This window comes from Ictidomys tridecemlineatus, chromosome 4, assembly GCF_052094955.1.
Source record: "Ictidomys tridecemlineatus isolate mIctTri1 chromosome 4, mIctTri1.hap1, whole genome shotgun sequence".
NCBI lineage: Eukaryota > Metazoa > Chordata > Mammalia > Rodentia > Sciuridae > Ictidomys > Ictidomys tridecemlineatus.
In genome coordinates this window covers 100,307,466-100,330,617 of record NC_135480.1, presented here as the reverse complement: position 1 = coordinate 100,330,617, position 23,152 = coordinate 100,307,466, and the positions used below count along the sequence as shown (strand labels likewise).

Genomic DNA, 23,152 nt, shown 5'->3' with positions numbered 1-23,152 from the left:
TCTTTGTCTAATTTTTAGGAAATTGAAATTTTGATTCTTATATTGATTTATTTAGTATTTATGTAATAATATTGAGAGGATGTTTTATCATTGCCCTTTCATTTTTTTATAAAAAGTTTTATTTTTTCTGTAATCAAGCCTATTAATATTCTTTTATAATATTGCCTTTTGCTTTTATGATGGCTCAAAACCCTAAAAAAGGAGGTCTTCAGCAGAGTACTCCCTACACTGATTAAAACAAATCTTTATTATTGAATTCATTTTGTTTCTGTAAGATCACTACCACCATCACCAATAATGTTAAAAATAATTATGATGACTATGGTAGTACTGGCACATAAGAATAACTAGTAGTAGATATAATTTTTTGAGGACTTACCATGTATTGAGTTCTGCTAAGCTTTCATGAGTAATCTCATTCAGTCCTCATAGGATTCTTTTGAGTCCTGCTTTTACAAATGAGGAAACTGAGGCTTGGAATAATTTGCCAAAGGTTGCACAGATGTTAATGGCAGAGCTGGGGATTTTGATCTTAGTTCATCCTGAAAGCCTATGCTGTCCATGCCCAGAGAACGATCTCACAACAGGGTTATGTGAAGAATGATAGTAGGATTTTGGGAGAAGAGAAGTAGTAGAGGGGAATTATGACCTGGATTTAAATTCTAGTTTTACAACTTGTTAGCTTGTGACATTGAGAAAGTTACTTAACTACTCTGAGTCACAGTTTGCTGGTCAATGTCCTAAAGTCTTTCTTTGCAGGATTATTGTGAGAAATGAGTGAGATAATATATAAGTACAAAACACAATGCCTAGGACATAATAATAATAAACTAATAAACTAGAATTTATTAGAGAGCCATCTTTGAAACTCTTTCAGGGGGGGATCACTTGCATCAGAGGTCAGAATTAGGATTGAGGAAAAGAAGTTACAAGAGGGTGGATCAATAAAAATAATAAAACCAAGAATTTTCTAACACTGCAAAAATGCAAATGGGCTTCCTTGTAAGATAATGAACTCCTGGTCAGTGAGTTTCCTGTCTGGGAGGGATTGGGCAAGTAATCATAGTAATCATTTCTAATTATTAGAAATACTATGGAGAAGATTCTGATTTGTTTGGCAGTTTGGAGGATATCAAATATGATTTTAATCCTGTAAAAATTATATAATTCTGTGTACATATCAATTGTTCCCTTTGGTTGTATTCAAGAAGAACTAGTATCATGACAACCCATAACAAGGAAGGTCTCATAAGGGCCCAGAATTCTTAATTAGTGATAGACATGGCAGTGAGGCAGCCTGTTTTTTTACTCTGAGTGTAAAAGTATAGAAGAAATTTAATTTTAGTGTACAAGTGGCAGTTGTGTATCTGGAGGGTTAATACAAAGAGGTTTGTAATGAAAGAAATGAACCTTTGAAGGGAAATTGACTAGTTGGGGAAAAACCTACAATTAAACCAGTACAGTGACAATTGGATGTTTGTGGAGCAAACAATTGAGGACCACTGTATGCTTCTTTAAGATCACATCTCATGGGTATATGTGCACTGTGTATATTGGGAATGGGAGTGGCTATAATTTCAGGTTCTGAAGATGGTGGAACTCTCTGGCTACAGATTGAATTTATTCAACTTAGGTCCTTACTCCATAGGTGGCTGAGTTTGTGGATGAGCGGCCAGAAGAAGTAAAGCAGATGGAGGCCTTTCGTTCCAGTGCCAAATGGAAGCTTTTGGGAGGTGAGTTCCAAAAAAACATGAATCTAAATTTCCTATTTATAAGATAGGTCTTTCTTTTCTGATTTTTTATTTTTAGAGGAATGCATAGTTTGTTTCAGTGTGTTATTGATCCTAAAAAGTATCATGGGAAAAAGAAAACAGGACTTCTTCAGAGGTAATTAGACATGGGAAGTTGGAGACTGGGTATCCCTCTTGCTCTTATATTTTTGTATTAGGGCTGCTGAGGTCAGAAGGTCCTCATTTGAAGATCTTTCAGCACCCTGAGGAACAGAGTTGGGAGAGTTTGAATGCTTCTTTCCTTTTCTAGAATGAAGCAACCCATGTATGGATCAAGTACCAATGTTTTTGTCCTTTTTATTTGTTTTAGTAAATTTCTCCATTCTTCCCTTAAATATTGGCATTTTATAGTGCATTATCCTCTTCTTGCTTACTCTAGACCCTCTCCCTAGGCTCATAATTTAACTTCCTATTTAAGAAGTTGTTTTTTTTTTTTCTTTACAGTTCTTAAGAATTGGTTCATATCTGTCTGGGCAGAGATACTTCTTCTTTTTCCTCTTTTTTTAAGAGAAAAGGTTTAATTTGGCTCACAAAGGGCAAAGACCTCTTATTTGCCATGGTATTCTCTTTGCCTAGCATAACCCCGAGGTGCCCTTAATAAATATTTCTTCTCCATTTGTGTACAATATGTCAAAATGCATTCTACTTTCTCATATGTCTAATTAGAACAACAAAAAAATTCAAAAGATAGTTAACCAATTAAAAAAAGTGACTAAGTAAATAAATATTTGTTGATAGACATATGATTCTTGCTTTTGTTAAGTTGCCCAGGCTGGCCTCAAATTTGTAATCTTCTGGCCTTAGCCTTCTTAGTCACTGGGATGTGCCTGACAGGATCTTGTTTCTGTATAATAGTTTAACTCTGCTGATGTTTGTTCCTTTTCACATGTAGTGGATATTCTGCCTTTTCTTATAGTTGTATTTCCATTTTTTCCATAATACTTTTTCCAGGAAGAATCTTCTGGTCTCTATATTTACAGGTCTTAGAAGTGAAACACAAATAGGTGCCTGTGCACCCCACCCCACCCCGACACACACACATACACAGAGTCCTTTTTCTTCTGCCTCACCTGCAGTTGCAGTACTCCATCCCAATCTTATTATAGGAAATATCCTCACTGATCTCTGTCTGTACTCCCTTTTTATAATTATCCTGTCGGTTATCAAGTTCATGGATTAGGTTATTGTCAGTTTCTCCACTAGCATCTGTACTTTTCTCTTTAGAGTGAATTCTAATCAGATAGGCCTATTCCCCAAAGTGAAGGAGCTGACTTGGTTTAATTCATTCATTTAGTAAGTATTCATTGGGTCCTACATACTTTTTATTTGTGTTTGGGCCATGGAACTCAATGATAAGAAATAGGGGGAATGGAGGAGCTGAAATTTAGAAATGTCCCAGTTGCTATAAACATTTCATTCTGTGAGACCTTTGAAAGTTGATGGTTTCAAACAACTTATTTTTTCAACTATGTATTTTTAAAGATTGCGTATGAACTCTGGTGCCAAGTAGATCTGGATTTGAGTGTTTACTCCTTTACCACATGTTAGCAGTACGACTTTGGTAAATTATTTAGTCCTTCTGACTATCTGACTATCAACTTCCTCATCTATAAAATGGGAATAACAATATTTATCCCCTTGGCTTTTTGTGAGAATTGGATGAAGTAATGTAAAGCATTAGCACACAAATGATCAGTAAATACTTTTTTTTTTTTTTCTGGTGGTTTCCCCCCCTTAATAAGGAGCACAATGACTTGGGTTAAATATTTAATAGCATTTCATTTTGATGTGCACAGGTTTAGTCACTTGGCCTTTTGAATGAAGACTGAATACAAACTATAAATTAGACTAAATATATACTAGGAGCCACTGACTGGGAACTATGCACAAAAACGATTTGGGAAAGAAATTGGGTTAGAAGACTGGGGTTCTAGTTTGTCTTTTCCTCTTGGTAGCTGTGACCTTAGGTACGAAATTATTTAGTTCCTAGCCAGATGTGGTGACACACAACTGTAATCCTAGCTGTTGGAGAATCTAAGACAGGAAGATCGTCAGTTCAAGGCAAGCCTTGGCAATTTAGCGAAATCCTGTCTTTGAAATAAAAAACAGAAAGGACTGAGGATGTAGCTCTGTTGGTAGGGCATCCTTGTGTTGAATCCCTAGTATCTCAGAACAAACAAATGAATAAACAAACCCTAAGAAATCACTTAGAGGCTTTTCTTTCTTTCTTTTTTTTTTTTTTGGTACTGAGATTAAACCTAGGGGCTCTTAACCATTGAGCCTCATCCCCAGGCATTTTTTATATTTTATTTAGAGACAGAGTCTTGCTGAGTTGCTAAGTGCCTGGCTAAGTTGCTGAGGCCACTTTGAACACGTGATCTTCCTGTCTCATCCTCCGGAGCTGCTGGGATTACAGGTGTGCGCCACTGTTCCTGGCATGAGCTTTTTTTTTAAATGTCTGTGAAACAAAGATACCTGCCTTGCTTACCCAGGTTATAATATAAAAAGTATATTTAAAATGCTTTACAAATTGATGATGTGGTAGGCAAATAAGAGGAGTTATTCTCAAGATACCCATGAGTGCTGGTTTGCTATCACTAAGCAAGAGAGCTGTGCAGACCTTTTGAACATTCTGAGTAGTTTTGAGATGTGTACTGTTGGGGCATTTTTTGAAACTTTGGGTGTTAGGGGTGGACCGAGCATTTGTGAGAATCTGACTTTTTGCTATTTTTGTTTAGGTTACAATGAAGACGTACCCTCACATAGACATTTCCATCATGACACTCTGGACCCATCTCCTAGGCGGATCCGTCATGACACCCCAGATCCATCTCCTTCTAGGAGGGCCCGTCATGACACCCCGGATTCATCTCCCTCTGGCAGGGTCCATCATGATACCCTGGATCCATCTCCTTCTAGGAGGGCTGGTCATGATACCCCCGATCCATCTCCTCCTAGAAGGTCCTATAATGACACCCTGGATCCATCTCCTCCTAGGAGGGTCCGTCACGATACCCCGGATTCTTCTCCTCCTAGGAGGGTCCGTCATGATACTCCAGATTCATCTCCTTCTAAGAGGGGCCGTCATGATACTCCAGATCTGTCTCCCCCAAGAAAGGCCTGTGATGACTCAGACATATCTCCTAAAAGGAGGGTCCGCCATGACTCCTCAGATGCTTCGCCCCCCAGGAGGGCCTATCATGTTTCTCCAGATCCTTCTCCCTCCAGAAAGCCTCATCATAATTCTTCAAGTGTATCTCCTAAGAGAGTCCATCATGATTCCTCAGGTATCTCTTCCTCCAGAAGGGCCTGTAACAACTCCCCTGATACATCCCAAACTAGGAGAACTTTTGACTCCTCAGACACAAGGCATCCCAGGAGGGCCCATCACGAGTCCCCTGATTTGGCAACTAATGTTGCTCATTTACTGCCCAGAACTAAAAGTAATAAAGCTCCAGAAAGAACTTCCAGTAAGACTTCTCCACACCAGAAGGGGCCAGGACCCTCTCATCCATCACTCCCAAAGAACATCAAACATGAGTGTGACTCAGATCTCTCTCCTCCACGAAAAAAACAAACGAAAGCCCATTATGGAGATAAGAAGCCACTTGATTCTAAAGGTGAGCATCTGACTGCCCCTGAGAGGGGCTTAATTCTTTTGGTTCTTTCTTTTAGATCTTTACTTGCTTTATTGGAATTTGCTTTATGCAAATAGGTTTCTTTGGAAGAGTTTTAAAAAGTTGAAGGGCTGAGCTCAAGGGAATTGAAAAATTACAATGATGGGAAGGGAAATTTTTATATGTCATGTTATTTACTTTCCCTACCTTATATAAGAGTACTACATATTTCTTGCAGAAACCTTAGAATATATAGAAATGTATAATGAAGCAGAAAAAATGTGATACAGAATCCTGTCACTTGGGCAGTCATGACTAGTGTTGTAGCCAGAGTCTTTGGGTTTTTTTTTGGGGGGATGCATTTTTGATGTAGTTGACTCCTGCTGTGCAAAATATATCTCATATATAATATTGACTACTTTTTTGTTTAACATAATCTTCAGGTCTAAAAATACCTCTATGTTGTTGTAATTTTTAATGGTTTTATGTTGTATAAATTGACTTAACAATTTCCCTTACATTACATGTGCACAGGTTTAGTCACATGTAATGTAATATCAAAAAAGGACTGGGGATGTGGCTTAGTGGTAGAGTACTTGCTTAGCATGTGCAAGACCTTGGTTTGATCCCCAACAATTCCAGAAGAAATAACAACAAAAAAACCCCCCAAAGTCTGTTCCTAATAGTGCATATTCATGGTTATTTCTTAGTTTTAGCTTTTGTAATCCTTTAATGAACATCCTTATGTTTAAACTATTGTCCCTTTTTGGATATTTCCTTATCTGTGTCTGTATAGATTTCCTAGAAATCTAATTGCTTCTATATAGGTCTCTTAGAAAGCCAAGAAGTTGATTTACTAGGTCAGAAGGCCTAATTATTTTCAGACTGATGAGACATATTGCAGTTTTTTTTTTTTTTTTTGGAGGGGATAGTGGTGGTGGTGGTGGTGGTGATTTGTGATGCTTTTATCTAGAACTTAAGCTTGTATGATGAAATTTTTACTTCATTTGTTCCTAAGTACAATTTTAAGTTTAAATTAAAATACTTCCATATCCTTTAGTGTGAGAATGTCAGAATATATTCTAAGTATTCCTGGCTTTTGCCACACCAGAGAGAGATGACTCCAAGTTGTCTTACCTGTTTTCTTGGGTGGGATGGGGGTACCACAGATAAGTGTATTAAGATCTCATGAATTTAGCACAGTTGCTAGTTACTATTTACTTGGTAATAGAACCCCTCATTCTGCCTATTAGTTTTAAAAGTTGTCACTGACTTTGTTTTTCCCTGTCATCCATCCGTATAGTTCCTCACAGGGGTACTAAATAAATATTGTACCTTAGGTTGGTAAGGGGATTATCTTTTTTTCTGTGTTTTGTTTGAGATCTAACCCAAGGCCTCGTGCATGCTAGGCAAGTATTCTGTCATTGAGCGCTATGCCATAATTTATTCATTAATTTTTAGGCTCTTTTCCAATCTAGGAAATTTCATACATGTCACCTAGGAGACATCAAAATCATGCACTGGATCTTCTTCCTATCCAGGTGACTACTGGAAAGCCTCTGATTCAGATCTTTCTCCTCCACGGCATAAACGAGGTTCAGGGCACCAGGATTCTGATTCAGATCTGTCACCTCCACGGAATAGACCAAGACACCGAAGTTCTGATTCTGACCTCTCTCCACCAAGAAGAAAACGGAGGACCAAATCTTCTGATTCTGATCTCTCTCCACCTCGAAGGAGTCAGCCTCCTGGAAAGAAGGTAGGGATTTCCAGATATCATACTCTTTTCTCAGAGAAATTCCTCTCATTTAACTTTATATCAGTCAAAGAGAATCAAGCCAGAGAAAAAGTGGGTAGGTCCTGGTATAGTATAGAAAATCTTAGTTAAAGGGTCTCCTGAAGCTTTCTTTCTCTCTGAGGGCAGGACTGGCTATAACAGCCCAGACTTGTAAACACAAAACATGATGTTTTGAAAGTTTCAGATTTCAGAGCATTTTGGGTTTTAGGCTTTTGAATTAGAGATGCTCAGCACCAGATTCTCCAAGAGGCTTCAGCCTTTTGGGCTTTATAATTCCACAAATCTCATTTTAGTAGTTCCAGAAAAACTTGGACTGAACACTTTACCACTGAGTGACATCCCCAGCCCTATTTATTTATTTATTTTAAATTTTGAGACGGTCTTGCTAAGATGCTGAGAGTCTTGCTAAGTTGCTGGGGCTGGCCTGGAACTTGGAATCCTTCTGCCTCAGTCTCCCAAGTTGCTGGTATTATAGGCATGTGCCACTGCACCTGGCTTCCTGTTTTCTTAAGAACAAAATGAGGATGGTTGTTTGCAGAGTCGAATTAGGACAACAAACCTTGTGTCAGACTAATTGCACATTTGAATCCAGCTTCTAATTATCTCTGAAATTTGGGCAAGATGCTTGATAACTCTAAGCCTCAGCTTCTACATCCATAAAATGTTGGTAATGCTAGAATCTACTTTATAAAATTATTTGTAAGAATTAAATGAGTTGGTGGAAGTCAAACTTATAGCACTGTACAACAAAGTAAGCATTTGGTATTGATGATTTATCATTATAAATTTATTATAATGTGAACTATAGGCCTTTGTCTGTAGAGCTCTGAATCCAGGTCTCTATTCTGTCTTTATATAGAAGCACTTAAAATATGAAACTACTTTTATAAATTATATTGTCTGAAAGTCAATTTTGTTTTAAATCTTAATAAAGCTTGATAAATTAGAACAAGAAAACCCCACATGAACCCTGTGTAATTGTATTGTAAAGAACACTAGTAGTAGTAGTAAAAGAATCGCACTTGTGAGGTGGTTGAAAAACAGAATGGGGGGCTGGAGTTGTAGCTCAGTGGTAGAGCACTTACCTGGCATGTGTGAAGCCCTGGGTTCAATCCTCAGCACCACGTATAAATAAATAAATAAAATAAAAGATCTATTGGCAACTTAAAAAAAATAAAACAGAACAATATAGCCTATGGTGTACATGTTTCTCTCATGGCAGACTTGCTCAGGTAAATTTCCTCTGATGAAGACTGAGAAATTGGTCTTGGCTGGTTAGACCAGCCTGTGCCTAACTTTCTTTAGAGGAACAAAGTAAGGTCTCTATTTCAGTTGAACCCTTTGATGTTTTATGTGTTATTTAGTACATACACATAATCTGATATTAATCAAATGTAATTGCTTATGGATGTAATGATATAATACATACTCCATTTGTACCTTGGAGTTTAGCTTGATGCAAAGTGAAAATTAGTAGAAAATTTTCATTTGGTCATATCTTTCATTTGGTCCTTGCTTGATGATCTTAGGTTTACTTGAATTTGTACTTTAAATGGAATATTTTTTCAGTGCAGTGTCTTTTGGAGCAGAGGTTGATACAAGTTTCTGGTTAGGTGACCTGAAAGTGAATTTTCATGTGTGCAGTTTATATACTGAAAAGTTGGAAATACAAATGCTTAGCCCCTCCTTTAATATATTGTTGGTTTGTGTTTGTTTACTCTTAAACTTGATGGTACTATTAAATTTTCCTTGGAATTAGGTCTTATTTCTTCTTTTCTGTGTTGTGAATCCTATGGTCAGTAATCAAACTGTGAAGCTGGAGTTTTTGGTTTGGTTATTGTTGATCATGGACAAAAATGCAACTAATTTTGTAGTTGGAGCCTATTGATACATTGTCTCATTGATATTGGATGCTCCCTTTTCCATTGCACAGGCTGCATACATGTATTCTGGGGCTAAAACTGGGTTGGTGTTAACTGACATACAACAAGAGCAGCAGGAGCTCAAGAAACAGGACCAGGAAACCAAGGCATTTGAAGGTAAAATTGTTGAAGTGTAGAGTCCAACTAGGTTCATGTAGCTTCTCTTCTTTTTAAATATAGCTTATTGATTCTGATAGTTTAAATTTAATTGCTATTAGATTTCAGTTCTGGTTATTATGCATATTTTAATCTATAGTAGGTCCAAGTGATACTTTTCTTCTTAGAAGTTGTCAGTTCTCAGGACCATCCTCAATATATACCTCAGTGATGGTAGGAACTAGTGGGAGGGGGGAAGACTGCAAAAGTTCTTAAACTGGATCACAAATCCAAGGCAATTGATTTCATCTGATAGAATGTTGTTCCTAAATATTAGCCTTTTGATACCTGGCATTTATCTTAAAAAGTATAATTTTCCTTTGTAGCTGAATTCCAATTTGCTGAAACTGTATTTCGTGACAAGTCTGGTCGGAAGAGGAATTTGAAACTGGAACGTCTAGAGCAAAGGAGAAAAGCAGAGAAGGACTCAGAGAGAGATGAGCTGTATGCCCAGTGGGGAAAAGGGTAAGGGTACCACTGAAAGGGAAAACAAAACAGCAGTGACTGAAACAAGTCATTTTCTGCTTCTTAAAGCTGTTGTCAGGAAGGGACATTCAATCTGCTGAATTTCCTTACCAAGAGGCTGATATATTCCATACTTCCAGTTGGATTCTGGGAATTTTACCTTTTTTATTATTTGGCATAGGCTACTGCAAAGCTGAGGTTCTCTAAATGTAGCATTGTGGTCTGTCTCAGTGTAAGAGTGGAATTGTCAAATAGGATGGTTCTTTTTTGCCCAGGCTTGCCCAGAGCCGGCAACAGCAACAAAATGTGGAGGACGCAATGAAGGAGATGCAGAAGCCTCTGGCCCGCTATATTGATGATGAAGACCTGGATCGGATGCTCAGAGAACAAGAAAGAGAGGGGGACCCCATGGCCAACTTCATCAAGAAGAATAAGGCCAAGGAAAACAAGAATAAGAAAGGTGAGACTAATGGGAATTATCAGAGCTGGATGGAAGTGTCTTACAGAAGATAGAGTCTATGTGCAAGGATGGTTTTTCAATACAATTTAAAATTCTTCATATTTTTCTGGGAGTTTAGATTCAACACAGTAGGGTTTTCTATATAGAGAGTTTTTTTCCCTGTTTCTATTCATCTCTAAATATATAGGTAACTAACAACTTTTTTCTCATTGCTCTCTTTAGTGAGACCTCGCTATAGTGGCCCAGCACCTCCTCCCAACAGATTCAATATCTGGCCTGGATATCGCTGGGATGGAGTGGACAGGTAAGCCTATTTCCTACATTTTAATTTTTGTCTTCCACCTCATCCTAACTTTCCCTACTATTCTTTTAAAACCACTCTTTATTCATCATCATTTTGTGTTGTAATCCTAAGGTGAATGATATATACTTTGCCTGCTTCTATTTCTGAGGTCCGCAAATTCTATTTCTCATGCTTGTAACATTCCCTCTCCTCTTTCTTTTTCACAATACTTTTTAAGTTCTGGAAAAACAACTGAAATGGTCAAGATAGGATACTCTGTGCTTTGGACATCGATCCCTTTTTGTATTTTCTAACGTTTAGATGGGATGAGTGATGATTATTGTCCAGAGCCTTCTATATATTATATCTTTAAAACATAGTGCTTAGGCTGGGAATGTGGCTCAGGCGGTAGTGGGCTCCTCTGGCATGCGTGCGGCCCGGGTTCGATCCTCAGCACCATATACCAACAAAGATGTTGTGTCCATCGAGAACTAAAAAATAAAATATTAAAATTCTCTCTCTCTCTCCCCTCTCACTCTCGCTTTATAAAAAAAAAAAAACAAAAAAACCCATAGTGCTTGGACCTTTTTTTTTCCTTAAAAAAATTATTTATTTATTTTTAGTTGTAATTGGACACAATACCTTTATTTTATTTATTTATATGTGGTGCTGAGGATCAAACCCAGGGCCTCACACATACTAGGCAAGCACTTTACTGTTGAGCCACAACCCCAGCCCAGTGCTTGAACCTTAATTTTCTTAATTGTTTTAAGAGTAAGTACTGGTAATGTCTCAGAGATCCCTAGACTTCTCTATTCACCTATGCATATGCATATATTTTAATTTCCCATCTGTTGTGATATATAAACTATAGACTTCTATCTAAAGTCACTTCTGTTTACATATTGGATCCCATCTCCTCTTGTCTACTAAAAGCATTCTAACATCTAAAATATGTGATTTTCACATATTTAAATCTCAGGATCTCTTGACATTCTTAAAAATTATTGAGGCCCAGCCAGGTGTGGTACTGTATACTGGTAATCCCAGCTACTTGGGAAGCTGAGGCAGGAGGATCACAAGTTCAAGGTCAGCCTTGACAATTTATCCTGTCTCAAAATAAGAAATGGAAGGGGCTAGGGATGTAGCTCAGTGGTAGAATACTTGGCTAGCTTACACCAAGTCCCACCAAGCCCTAGAACAGCCAAAAACCAAAAAAACTTTTTATTGAACATCCCAGAAAGCTTTTGTTTGTGTACCATATGGAAATTAAAACTGAACTGTTTAAAAAGTACTTATTATGAGCTGGGGTTGTAGCTCAAGGATAGAGTGCTTGCCTTAACACGTGTGAGGACACATGGGGCCATGGGTTCAATTCTCAGCACCATATAAAAATGAATAAATAAATTAAAAAAGATATTTTTTAAAAAGTACTTATTAATTCACTCTATAAGATAGTAAAAGCCATTAAGTGTTAATATAATTACTATATTTTTTAAACAAAAATAGCTACATTATCCAAACTGAAAAACAGAAGGACGGCATTTATCTACATTTTTGCAAATTTCATTAATTAGTGGCTTAATAGTAGATAGCTGGATTCTGCATTTGTCTATTTTATGTAAGCTGAAGTATAGGAAGAAAATTCAGCCTCATACAGAAGTAATAGAAAAGGAAAGGTGTATTATATTTTTGATACTGCACAAAAGTTCAATAAGTACTAGTTCTTTTCAGGTTAGTTATGTGGAATCTAAAACCCTTTCAAAGAACTTTTTATACTGTCTCATTAAAATCCATTTTGATCTTTTTTATACTTTGATTTTTTTACTCATGTATGATTTTATAATAATGTTCACTGGTCATTTGAAAAATATTGGTTTGTTGAGTTTTATAAACCTTCCAAATATTGATATGTATTCATTATACAATATTAAAATTGTTCCTGTTAATATCATCTCTGACTTTATCACAGAAGTCTTTAAATAATGGAAAGCTAAAGAGTTCTTGGTGATGGTTTATAGTTTTTTAAAATTCTAATCTACATTTGAAAGCTTGAATTTTATCCTTGGCAACAGATATTTTCAGTTGTTTTCCTTGAAGTAAAACTCACTTGTACAGTATCTTTTTTGTAGATCCCAGTAGATTTTATATCTAAAAGATCATGACATCTTCAAATACAGATAGTTTTACTTCTTTTGCATTTTGGATGTCTTCTGTTTCATTTTCTTGCTCTTTTGAATTTGTAAGCACTTCCAGTGAAGGTATTAACTAGAAGTAGTAAGAACAGGCATCTTTGCCTTATTCCTATTCTTAGGAAGAAAACATTCAGTCTTTTTTTTTTTTTTAAGAGAGAGTGAGAGAGGAGAGAGAGAGAGAGAGAGAGAGAGAGAGAGAGAGAGAATTTTTAATATTTATTTTTCAGTTCTCTTTGTTGGTATTTGGTGCTGAGGATCGAACCCGGGTCTCACGCATACCAGGCGAGTGCGCTACCGCTTGAGCCACATCCCCAGCCCCAACATTCAGTCTTTTACTATTAAATATATTGTAGGTTATAGGTGTTTTGTAGATATCCTTTATCAAATTAAGAAAGTTTCCTTCTATCCTAGTTTGCGGAGTTTTTTTTGTTTTCCCCTCAAAATTGTATGTTGGCTTTTATTCAAAATATTTTCTGATTCTCCTTTTGGTTTATTCTTTGCTCTATTAGTTATCTAGGAGTGCATTGTTTAATCCCAAATATTTCAACTTTCTAGATATCTTATTGCTATTGATTTCTAATTTAATTCCATTTTGGTCAGAGGACAGACTCTAATTAATTTTGAGCTTTTGAAATTTATTAAGATGTGTTTTATGGCCTGGTATGTTGTCTACCTTGTGAATATTTCATTTGTACTTGAAGAGAATGTATATTCTGCAGTTATCATTATACTAATATCTATTAGGTTTCGGTGGTATTTAATGGTGTTTTTAATTTAATTAATGGTGTTCAGATCACTTGTATCCTGATTTTTTTGTTTGTTATTTTTTTTAAATTTTCTATCAGTCTCTTTCTTGTTTTACCTGGTTTATTGTATTTTTCAACTGTAGAATTTCAGTTTGATAGCTTGTATTTCTTTGCTGTGATTTCCCATCTGTTCATTCATCATGGGACATTTTCTTCTATCTGGAGAATACTTAAAATTAGTGCTTTGAAGTTTTGTTTGCTATTCACAATATTTGATTTACCACAGGTTTGGTTTCTGTTAACTTTTTCTTGAATGTGTATCATATTTTTCTGTTTATTTACACTTTTGGAATTTTAAAATTGTTGCTGATATTATATGAATGATAAATTGTAGAGACTTTGGTTTCTCTTATATTACTCTGAAATGTGTTGAATTTTATTGTAGAAGACAGTTAACATGGACATATTTGAACTCTGGACTCTCTCTTTTGCAGTAGACAGTAGCCAAAATCTCTGCTTAGTTCTTTCAGTTTCTAGTGGCTACTTTTTCATCAAGCTGATGATGAGACCTCTGTATGTGTGTAGTATAATGGCTAGCTAAGGATTTGGGTGGAGTTTGTGTATAGAGAAGTGGAGTTTATCCCTTTTGCATTTCCTACCCTTCTGGAATCCACCTCTCTCTAATTTTGTAGATGCTCTGCTTACTTTGCACTGACACCTCAAGCCAGTAAGCCTATAGCGTTTGGCCTCTGAACTGAGCAGCTGAGAGATTGCCCTCTGGCAAAAAGATTCCTAAATATCTTCTAATTTTTAGACTTCCATCTAGTTTGTCCACTTTTGGCCACTCTTTTATACCTTCAAATACTTTCCAATACTTGTTTACTTTATCCAGGTTTTATAATTGCTATTTGAGGGTAGGTTAGTCTGCTTAGTCTGCTTAAATTATTCTGCAGTAACTGAAGTCCACCTTCTCACCCTCTGTGGGCTTTAGACATTGTCTTTTCTCCCTTAGGCTAGCTACCATTAAAACCCAAGGCTCCAGTTCTCTTATTGGCACATATCCTTAGAGTGGCTATGATTTTGGTCTAGCTGACTACTTTATTTTGCAGTTCATTGTATATAGGCTCTTTGTTTGGTAACTGGAAGATTTTTCAGAATACTAATTTTCTATATAGCCAGAGATAGATCTTATAGCTATAACTCTATAGATATTGCCTAAAGATATGCCTTCTATACTGTTTATATATTTGGACTTTTATTTTTCTTACTCAAAATATAGAACTCCTCCTTACCTAAGTTTTTTTTTTAAATTGATGTTTCATTCTCATCTTTCTCAGTTGCTTTTCTCTATTTCTCATGTTTTGTTTTCTCTGAGATTCCTCCTTTTATTCCTTTGACATTGCATTTTGACATTTGTCCTCCTCCTCTTCCCATTCCTCTTCCTCTTCCTCTTCCTCTTCTTCTTCCTCTTCCTCCTCCTTCTTCAGTGCTGGGGATGGAACCCAGTATCTTGCACACACTAGGCAAGTGCTCTAGCAGTCATGATTGTTTATTGTTGCATTAACTTCTATAGTTTCATCTCTTTTTGGACCATACAAGAGAATATTTCTACCACCGATTTATAGAATGTTGCTGTCAGAAAGATCCATAAAATCAATGAAGCTATCCTCTATTACTTACGGAGAAACTGAGGACCAGCTAGATAAGCAATTTATTTAGACTCTTGCAGCTCACCTCCTAAAGCTGAAATTAGAGCCCTAGACTCCTGATTCTTGAGTCCATAGCTCTTACCACTATGAGTTCTCTTTCAGTTTGTTTTCTGATTTTGCTTAGGATTTGATTTATTCATGTCTTTTACATAATCATATTATTTTTAATTATTTAAGTATTTATTTTTCAAGATAAAAATTAAAGCCAGGTATGGTGATTCATCCATGTAATTTCAGTGACTGGGGAGGCTGAGGCAGGAGGATCGCAAGTTCAAAGCCAGCCTCAGCAACTTAGTGAGGCCCTACATGACTCAGTGAGCCTTTCCTGATTGGTGGCTGTGTCATTCATCTGGCGTCTAAATAAAACATAAAAAAGGATAAAGATGTGGCTCAGTTGTAGAGTACCTCTGTGTTCAATCCTGGTACCAAAAAGAAAAAAAAAAGACAAAAATTAGTGGTTTCCTAGTGCTCTAGAATACCATACATGTTTCTAAGATTGGAGATGGTGCCATTCATAATAAGCTTTCCTGATTCCTAAAGCTTTCCACTACTCACCCCACTTATCCCTTAGGATGCTTGTTATAACTTTTAACAGTTATGTACTAGGTGCCAGGGATTCCACTATTAGTGAGAGAAAGGTCCTGATCTCAGGAGCTCACCTTCTATCTGTGGAAGCAGACAGGTAATTTTAAATGCTTCTTGTTTAGTATTACTTTGGAGGATTTTCAAGGTGCTTTGGGAGCACAAAGGAAAAGTAAATTTAGCCTTGGGAGGATGTGGTCAGGGAATGTTTCCTAGAGGAGCTGTCTTATAGGATGTCAGTTATTAGCCAAGATAAAAAAGAAAAGAAGGATGTTTAAAGAAGAAGATCTCACAGTGCCAAGTCAGGAGGTTGGGGAATACCATGGTTTATGGGGTGGGATCATGAACAGTTTACTAGTTATGGAGCATAAAGTGTGAAATGGAATTGTATGAGATATACTGGAGAGGTGGGCGGTGTCACACTTTGGAAGCCTTTCTGAGGAGCATGTTCTACACTCTAGAGGCAAGGGGAATCATTGGAGCATTAAAAGCAGCCCTGCATTTTAGATAGACAAATCAATATGGCAGCAATGTGAAGTATGTGGAAGAAACCAGTTTGGTGTAGAACAAATATTAGATTGTTGGAGTAGCTCAGGCTACAGGTGATGAAGGCCTGACCTGTGATAGTGCTAGTAAGGAGTAAGTGGGAAAATGGTTAGGGGATAAGATGGTTGGACCTGGGGGACTGATATGCGGAAAAGGAAGGAGGAATTGTTTGGCAACAAGGGAATGTCATTGATTTCCTGAAAGTGAATGAAATAAAAGTCAGGTTCTAATATGTTAAGGAATGAATGAAAAGCAAGGAAATGGAGACAGGCTCTTTCAAGAAGTTTAGATAAGCTGGGCAAGCTGGCACATGCCTGTAATCCCGGCTGCTCGGGAGGTTGAGGCAGAAGAATCACAAGTTCAAATCGAGCCTCAGCAAAAGCGAGACGCTAAGCAATTCAGTGAGTCCCTGCCTCTAAATAAAATACAAAATAGGGCTTGGATGTGGCTCAGTGGTCGAGTGCCCCCCAGTTCAATCCCCCATGCCCCCCAAAGTAGTTTAGATAAGAAGGAATGGGGATATAGCTTAGTGGTTGAGGGCTGCTTAACATGCACAGATCCTAGGTTCAGTCCCCAGCACATTTGCGTGCAAGTGCATGTGCACACAGAATGAATTTAGATAAGAAGACTGAGAGAATGCTTAATAATTAGAAGAGATTCGAGGCCTATTCACTGTCTTCTCAAAACTCACCCTTGTATTGGCTTCCATGACACCTACCCCTGATTCTTTTTACTTGTCATTTCTTTTTGGCTGCCATTGCAAGCTTCTGTTCTTTTGTGTACCCCTTAAATGTTTCTCAGAGCTGCTTCTACAATTCCATATGTTCTTTCTAAATTAATCTTGCCTAGTCAGACCTTCCAACTACCCCCTATATGTACATGATTTCAAATCTGTATTTTTAGCTCAATCTTGGGTATCTAGTTTCTTAATAGGTTCTTCTGTTGATATGCACTTGAGGCCCCTCAAATGCCACATCTTTAAAACTGCACTCATCGCAGCTTCTCCTACTCTGTGCCTGCTCTTGCTTGCTCTTGTGCTTTCTTTCCTGATTGGTGGCAGTGTCATTCATCTGGTCACTCAATAATTAACCAGTGAGGCAAATTTAGCTCCTGTTTCTTTATCCTTCTGTATCTAATGACTCAATAAGTACTGATAATTTTGCCATCCATGTCCTCCTCCTTGTCATTGCTTTCATTGTTTGTTGCTTATGCCCTTCAGTGACCTTCTTGCCTCAGATCATCTTCAGAGTGATTTTGTTGAAATGTCATTTATGCTTCTGCTTTAAACCCATCCTTTCTGGATGGAACTTATCTTTTTACCATGTTCTAAAGCTTGGTATGATTTGGCCCCTGCCTACCTTTCCAGCGTGGACTCAAGGATTCTCCCTTTGTTACTTTAGGCTCCAACCATACCAGTTTGCTTTTGGTTTCCTGCAAGTATGAGAGTATTTATTGTTTTTGTATCTTTGCTCTTGTTTATACTTTACTCTGTCCTGAAATGACCTCCTGACTTTTCGGTCCCCTGCCTTCCATCTCCAGTCTTCTGGTTAAGTTGCTCTGTTTTTAGATTTAGCTTAGAGACCATTCCCACAAAGTTTCTCCTGACCATTCTTGTCCATCCCTCATGTCACTTTTATCATACCTCCCTCAAGCTGACTGAAGTTCCCATTTCTATTGCTGTGATAACCCCATGCATATTTCTATCACAGTTTATGCCTTTTATTTTGATTATTATTTAAATGTCTGTCTCATCCACTAGTCTGTGAGTTCAACAGGATAGGTGCTCTGTCATACCCATTTTCATAGAGTGCCTACAGTGCCTAGTATCTGAGGATAATTCAATAAATAGTTAATGAATGGAAAAAATATATGATGTGGACATCAGTGGAGAGTGAGTTGGGTCTTGAAATGCTGTAATAGCTGTCAAAGAGTAGAGAAGGATTTGAACAAGGACTAAGAAGAGAAGAAATTGTGTATTTTGTCTGTTTGATTCTTTTGCATATGCCTTAAATGTTTTCGCATAACTTCTTTACTTTCTTTCCTACTCATTATATTGTGAACTGTTCTTTTTCTTTTAAAATACATGTCCAGTTCAGTGTTCTGGGTGATGAGTATGTCTTTTTTGATTTCAGATCCAATGGTTTTGAACAGAAGCGCTTTGCCAGGCTTGCCAGCAAGAAAGCAGTGGAAGAACTTGCCTACAAATGGAGTGTTGAGGATATGTAACTTCTCTGAGGCACGATGGGGTGCTGTGGATTGTGGTAGTGGGCATAGGACAGCCAGAATCCAGCTGTAACATCTGTCTGTGCACACAGTCATGGCCCACACAGACCAGCAACTTGTCAAATGCCAGTTTTGACCACAGAAGAATATTCGAAACCTGATCTTTGGACTGAGGCACCTGGACTTCATAGGTGTGTCAACACACTCTGTGGCTAGCTTTCATGGAAGAAGTGATTTCTATATCCCAGAGTTTGTTCTTGGCTAGGATTTTTCTTATTTTAATAAACATACATTTATTTTTTTAAAATAATTTCCTACCTGGGTATTATGTTTGGGGAAGAATTCCAGCTAATATTGAATCCCTGGGAGTAATGAATGGTTGGATTTTTCATTAATTTGGAAAGCAATGTGAGTAACTTTATCAGTGACACATCTTTTTTTGAGAAAACAGGAAATTAGTTGGAAACTAGACCCAGAAATATTGGAAACATGGTGTGTGATAAAGGTAGTGTCACAAATTAGTGGGAAAGAGGTGGATAACGGTGCTCAGAAAATTGGCTTGTTGTGTGCAAAAATAAAGTTGGATCCCTACCTCATACCATATAAAACAAAATAAATGCTGAAGCAATTAAAGACCTAATGAAGTGTAATTTAGTAAAGCTAGTAGAGGGTTTGCCTAGCATGTGTGAGACCCTGGGTTTGTTCCCCAGCAACAAAAATAAAATAAAGCTAGTAGGGTGTCTGTGTTACATTAGGGTGAAGACTGATTTCCTAAATAAGATCCCAAAGCATAATCCCGAAGATCTGATAGCTTTGATTATTTTATAATTAAAAGAGTTTCTATTTAGCAAAATAGCCACAGTCAAAGCTAAATTTGGGAGTGTTTAGGAGAAGCTATCTGCAATGCTAAAAGTGAGTGGGGATTGCATATAAAAGGAATTAAATATAGAAAGAACCTGTGTAAATCATGAAGAGAAAGATAACACAAAATAAAAATATGCAAAGAATATGGATAGGTAAAACAAAGAGAGATATCCAGAATGGTTAATAAGTATATTACCTCACTAGTAATTAACTAAATGCAAATTAAATATAATTTTGTTAAAAGTTTCTACTTTATAGCTATTAGTTTGGCAAAAATAGACGACTCTCATAAAGAATAAAAACTCACAGGGAATCTAACTTGTGTATCCATTTTGGAGTTCAAATGGACAACATTTACTAAAATTAAATAATATTGGGAAGCAATGTTGCACAGTTCTTAAGAGAGGGCCCTGGAGCTATACTGCCTGAAACTGAATCTCAGATATATCATTTGTTAGCTGGTGACCTTTGGTGAGCCACTTAACTTCTCTGTGCTTTACTATCTTCATTTGTGAAGTAGAGATAATAGTACCTACTTTATAGGTGTAATGTAAGCATAGAACAGTGCCCGGCACACAGTAAATGTCATAAAATTCTAAGCTATTTCTGTCATTATCACCATCAAATATGCTAGCCAGCTTTCCATTTGGCCTCCCATGATCATTGCCTGGTTTTTGAGCTCTGCATAGTCCCCTCCCACAATGAATAGGGCTGACTTGTACAACCCATAGGATGTACTGGAAATGTGTGACTTTTGAAGCTAGGTCATGGAAGACATTGAAGCATCTGCCTTATATTCTCTTGGATCACTTGGTCTAGAGGAAGCCAAGTCAGCTCCATGTCAAGACATTCAGACAACCCTCTGGAAAGGCCCATGTAGAGAGGCACTGAAGTCCTTCAGCTGTAGTCAGCTCCAAGTAGCCATCCATTCAAGTGAGCCCCCTTGGAAGTGGATCCTCCAGCTCTGCTCATTCCTTCAGTTCTTTTCAGCCCTGATTGACAACTTGACCACAACCTGCTGAGGAATCCTGAGCCAGAACCATTTAGGTCCATCTTCTTAACTCAAAGAAACAGTATTTTTTTTTTTTTTAAAAAAACAGCATTACTGAGATTTAATTTATCCACTATGCAATTCATCCCTTTTAAGTATGATTCAGTGGTTTAGTGTATCTCAGAATTGTGCAGCCATCACAATTAATTTTAAAATATTTTCATCACCTGGTAGATATAGGAAACACAATACCTGTTAGCATTTAATTCCTACTTTCCCCCAACTCCCCCAACCACGGACAACCACTACTCTACTTTCTATCTCTATAGATTCGTTTATTCTGGACTTTCATATAATATGTGAATGGAATTATCATACAATATATGGCCTCTTGTGTCTGGCTTCTTTCCCTTAGCATACTGTTTTCAAGGTTCATCCATGTTATCACGTCTGTCTGCTTCCTTTCTATTTATGACTGAATGATGTTCTTTTTTATGGAATACACTTTTCATTCATCCATACATTATTTGATGGATAGTCAAGTTGTTCCCACTTTGGGGGTATTATGGATAATGCTGCATGAACAATTCATGTACAAGTTTTCGGATGTATGTTTTCATTTTTCATGGATTTTGGGGGAATTTGGGGGTCATATGTAACTTCATATAACTTTTTGAGGAACTGCCAAACTTTTTCTGAAGAAGTATATGAAAATTCTGGTTTATTTATATCCTTGCCAATACTTTTTATTACCTGTCTTTTTGATCATAGCCATCCTAGTGGATGTGAAGTGGTATATCTGATTATTGTTTTGTTTTTCATTTCCATAATGGCTAATGATATTGAACATCTTTATTTATTGAAATCCTTTGCCTATTTTTCATATATATGACAATCCAATTATATATACACACACATATAGATCATATATAGGTCATAAATATGTACATACACACACTTTTATGTTCAGAATTCTCTAGAGGGACCTGAGTATGTAGCTCAGTGGTAGAATGCTTGCCTAGCATGAGTGAAGCCCTGGGTTTTATTCCCCAGCTCTGGGGGTGGGGGAAAAACTTTATATATTTTGGTGATATGTCCCTTATAGGATATATGATTTGCAAATACTTTTTTCTCATTCTGTGAGTTGTTACTGTTTTAAAATGCTACAACACTTACAGTAGATAATTTGCATTTAGGGTAGGTAATTTGTTGCAAAGTAGGAGATAACTAATATATCAAATATATATATATATATCTCAAAACAGTTCCACTCTTGGCTATATCCTTCAGAGAGACTTGCAAAAATCCTAAAGTAGTTACATGTAAGGATATTTATGTATAGTTTTCATAACAAGAAGCTAGAGGCAACTTAGATATCCATCACTAAGGGAACTGATAAGAAAAATGTTATATATGCACATCATGAGCTATTATTTTAAAATATCAGATGCAAGCTGTTAGGAACTTAGTGACATGAAACTCCAGGTGAAGAAAACAGCAAAAATTAGCCAAGGTTTTGTGTGTGTGTGCGTGTGTGTGTGTGTGTGTGTGTTCAGGGGGGTGCTGGGGATGAACCCAGTGTCTCACACATGATAGGCAAGTGTTCTGCCAATGATCCACACCCCCAGTCCAGCCTCAAAATTTTTGTTTTTAAAGGAGAATCTGCACCTTAATTCATTAGAATAGGGTCTGTGGGAAGGATCAGAATGGGACTAGAAGGGGTAAAGTAAAGGGAAGCAAGGAGGCCTGCTTGTAAAGTGACAGTGTGCCAGAACTCAGGCCTTTGGGCAGCTTGGTTCTGGGCACCTGAGCTCAAAAAGCCAGGCAATGGAATTGACACGAGTTCTATTACTTAGGGTAGGTAGGCTAAACTGCTAGGTAGACTCAAGAGAATTTTCTTCCTACTGCTTACTCTTATAACATCCAGCTAGGTTAGGTTGAAGAAGTGGGACTGAGATTCTGTCATATAGGGACCAGGCTGGTGCCAGCTTCAACATGGGTTCCAAAATTGTTTTGGGCATTATCATTTCAGCAAGCTGAGTGGAGCTTGGAGGATTGCTTAGGAGATGTCATGGCCCTCCCTAGATGTGGTACACACTTCCACTCATATACCAGAGAATGCAACTTAGTCACATAGGTCCCTTTTAACACAAGTCTGATAAATATATTTTGTGTCCAAGAAGAAGGGAAAAAATAGATGCTATGGAGAGCTATTGTCTCTGCCGTTTATATATTTCTCAAGACTCTTAAAGGTTGAATATTCTCCGCTCCCCGTCCCCCGGCCCTGCACCATTTGAGACATATATGGCTTTTGAAATAAATGTTGAGATCTGAAGATCCCAAAGGGATTCATTTCTTTATCTGGAGAAATCAGTTGAGGTCTCTAAGAGGTTGGGGATATCTTTTCCCTTCCTCTGGCCCGTGGTTGTCAGATGAGCTTAGGCAAGGAGATAAAATGTAAATTGCAGTTGTGTCTAGAACTAATGTCTTTGAGACAGAAGTCAATACTTTAAGAGCACAGAAAATAGACTAAGATTCCACAGTTGGCATGTGGCAGAGTTGGGACTAGAATCTGGTGTTCTTTCTCCTAAGCTGTACTGCTTATTTGATCCTTTGACTCCGTGCTAGAAACTTTTTTTTTTTTTTGAAGACCCAACCTTAGATCATTTTATGGTGAAACTGGTGAAATCTGAATTATATCTATAGTTTAGTTCACGTAAATACAGCAGTGTAAATCTCTTAGTTTTGACCAATGGTACCATAAGTACATTTGAGGAATCATGTAAAGAGTATACAAGACTCTGT

General features: G+C 37.3%; 1 protein-coding gene across 2 annotated transcripts in view; it reads left to right on the top strand.

The window, feature by feature from the left end:
• Bud13 (BUD13 spliceosome associated protein) overlaps nt 1–18,802 on the top strand; it is a 29,200-nt gene extending 10,398 nt beyond the window's left edge. For both annotated transcript variants that reach the window (XM_078047054.1, XM_013359952.4), the window contains exons 3-10: nt 1,649–1,733; nt 4,529–5,410; nt 6,949–7,166; nt 9,139–9,244; nt 9,610–9,748; nt 10,024–10,208; nt 10,431–10,512; nt 18,402–18,802. In XM_078047054.1, coding sequence (XP_077903180.1) covers nt 1,649–1,733; nt 4,529–5,410; nt 6,949–7,166; nt 9,139–9,244; nt 9,610–9,748; nt 10,024–10,208; nt 10,431–10,512; nt 18,402–18,495 — 1,791 coding nt within the window. In that variant the 3' untranslated portion in view covers nt 18,496–18,802. The remainder of the gene's footprint in view (nt 1–1,648; nt 1,734–4,528; nt 5,411–6,948; nt 7,167–9,138; nt 9,245–9,609; nt 9,749–10,023; nt 10,209–10,430; nt 10,513–18,401) is intronic.
• Nucleotides 18,803–23,152: the final 4,350 nt, after the last annotated feature.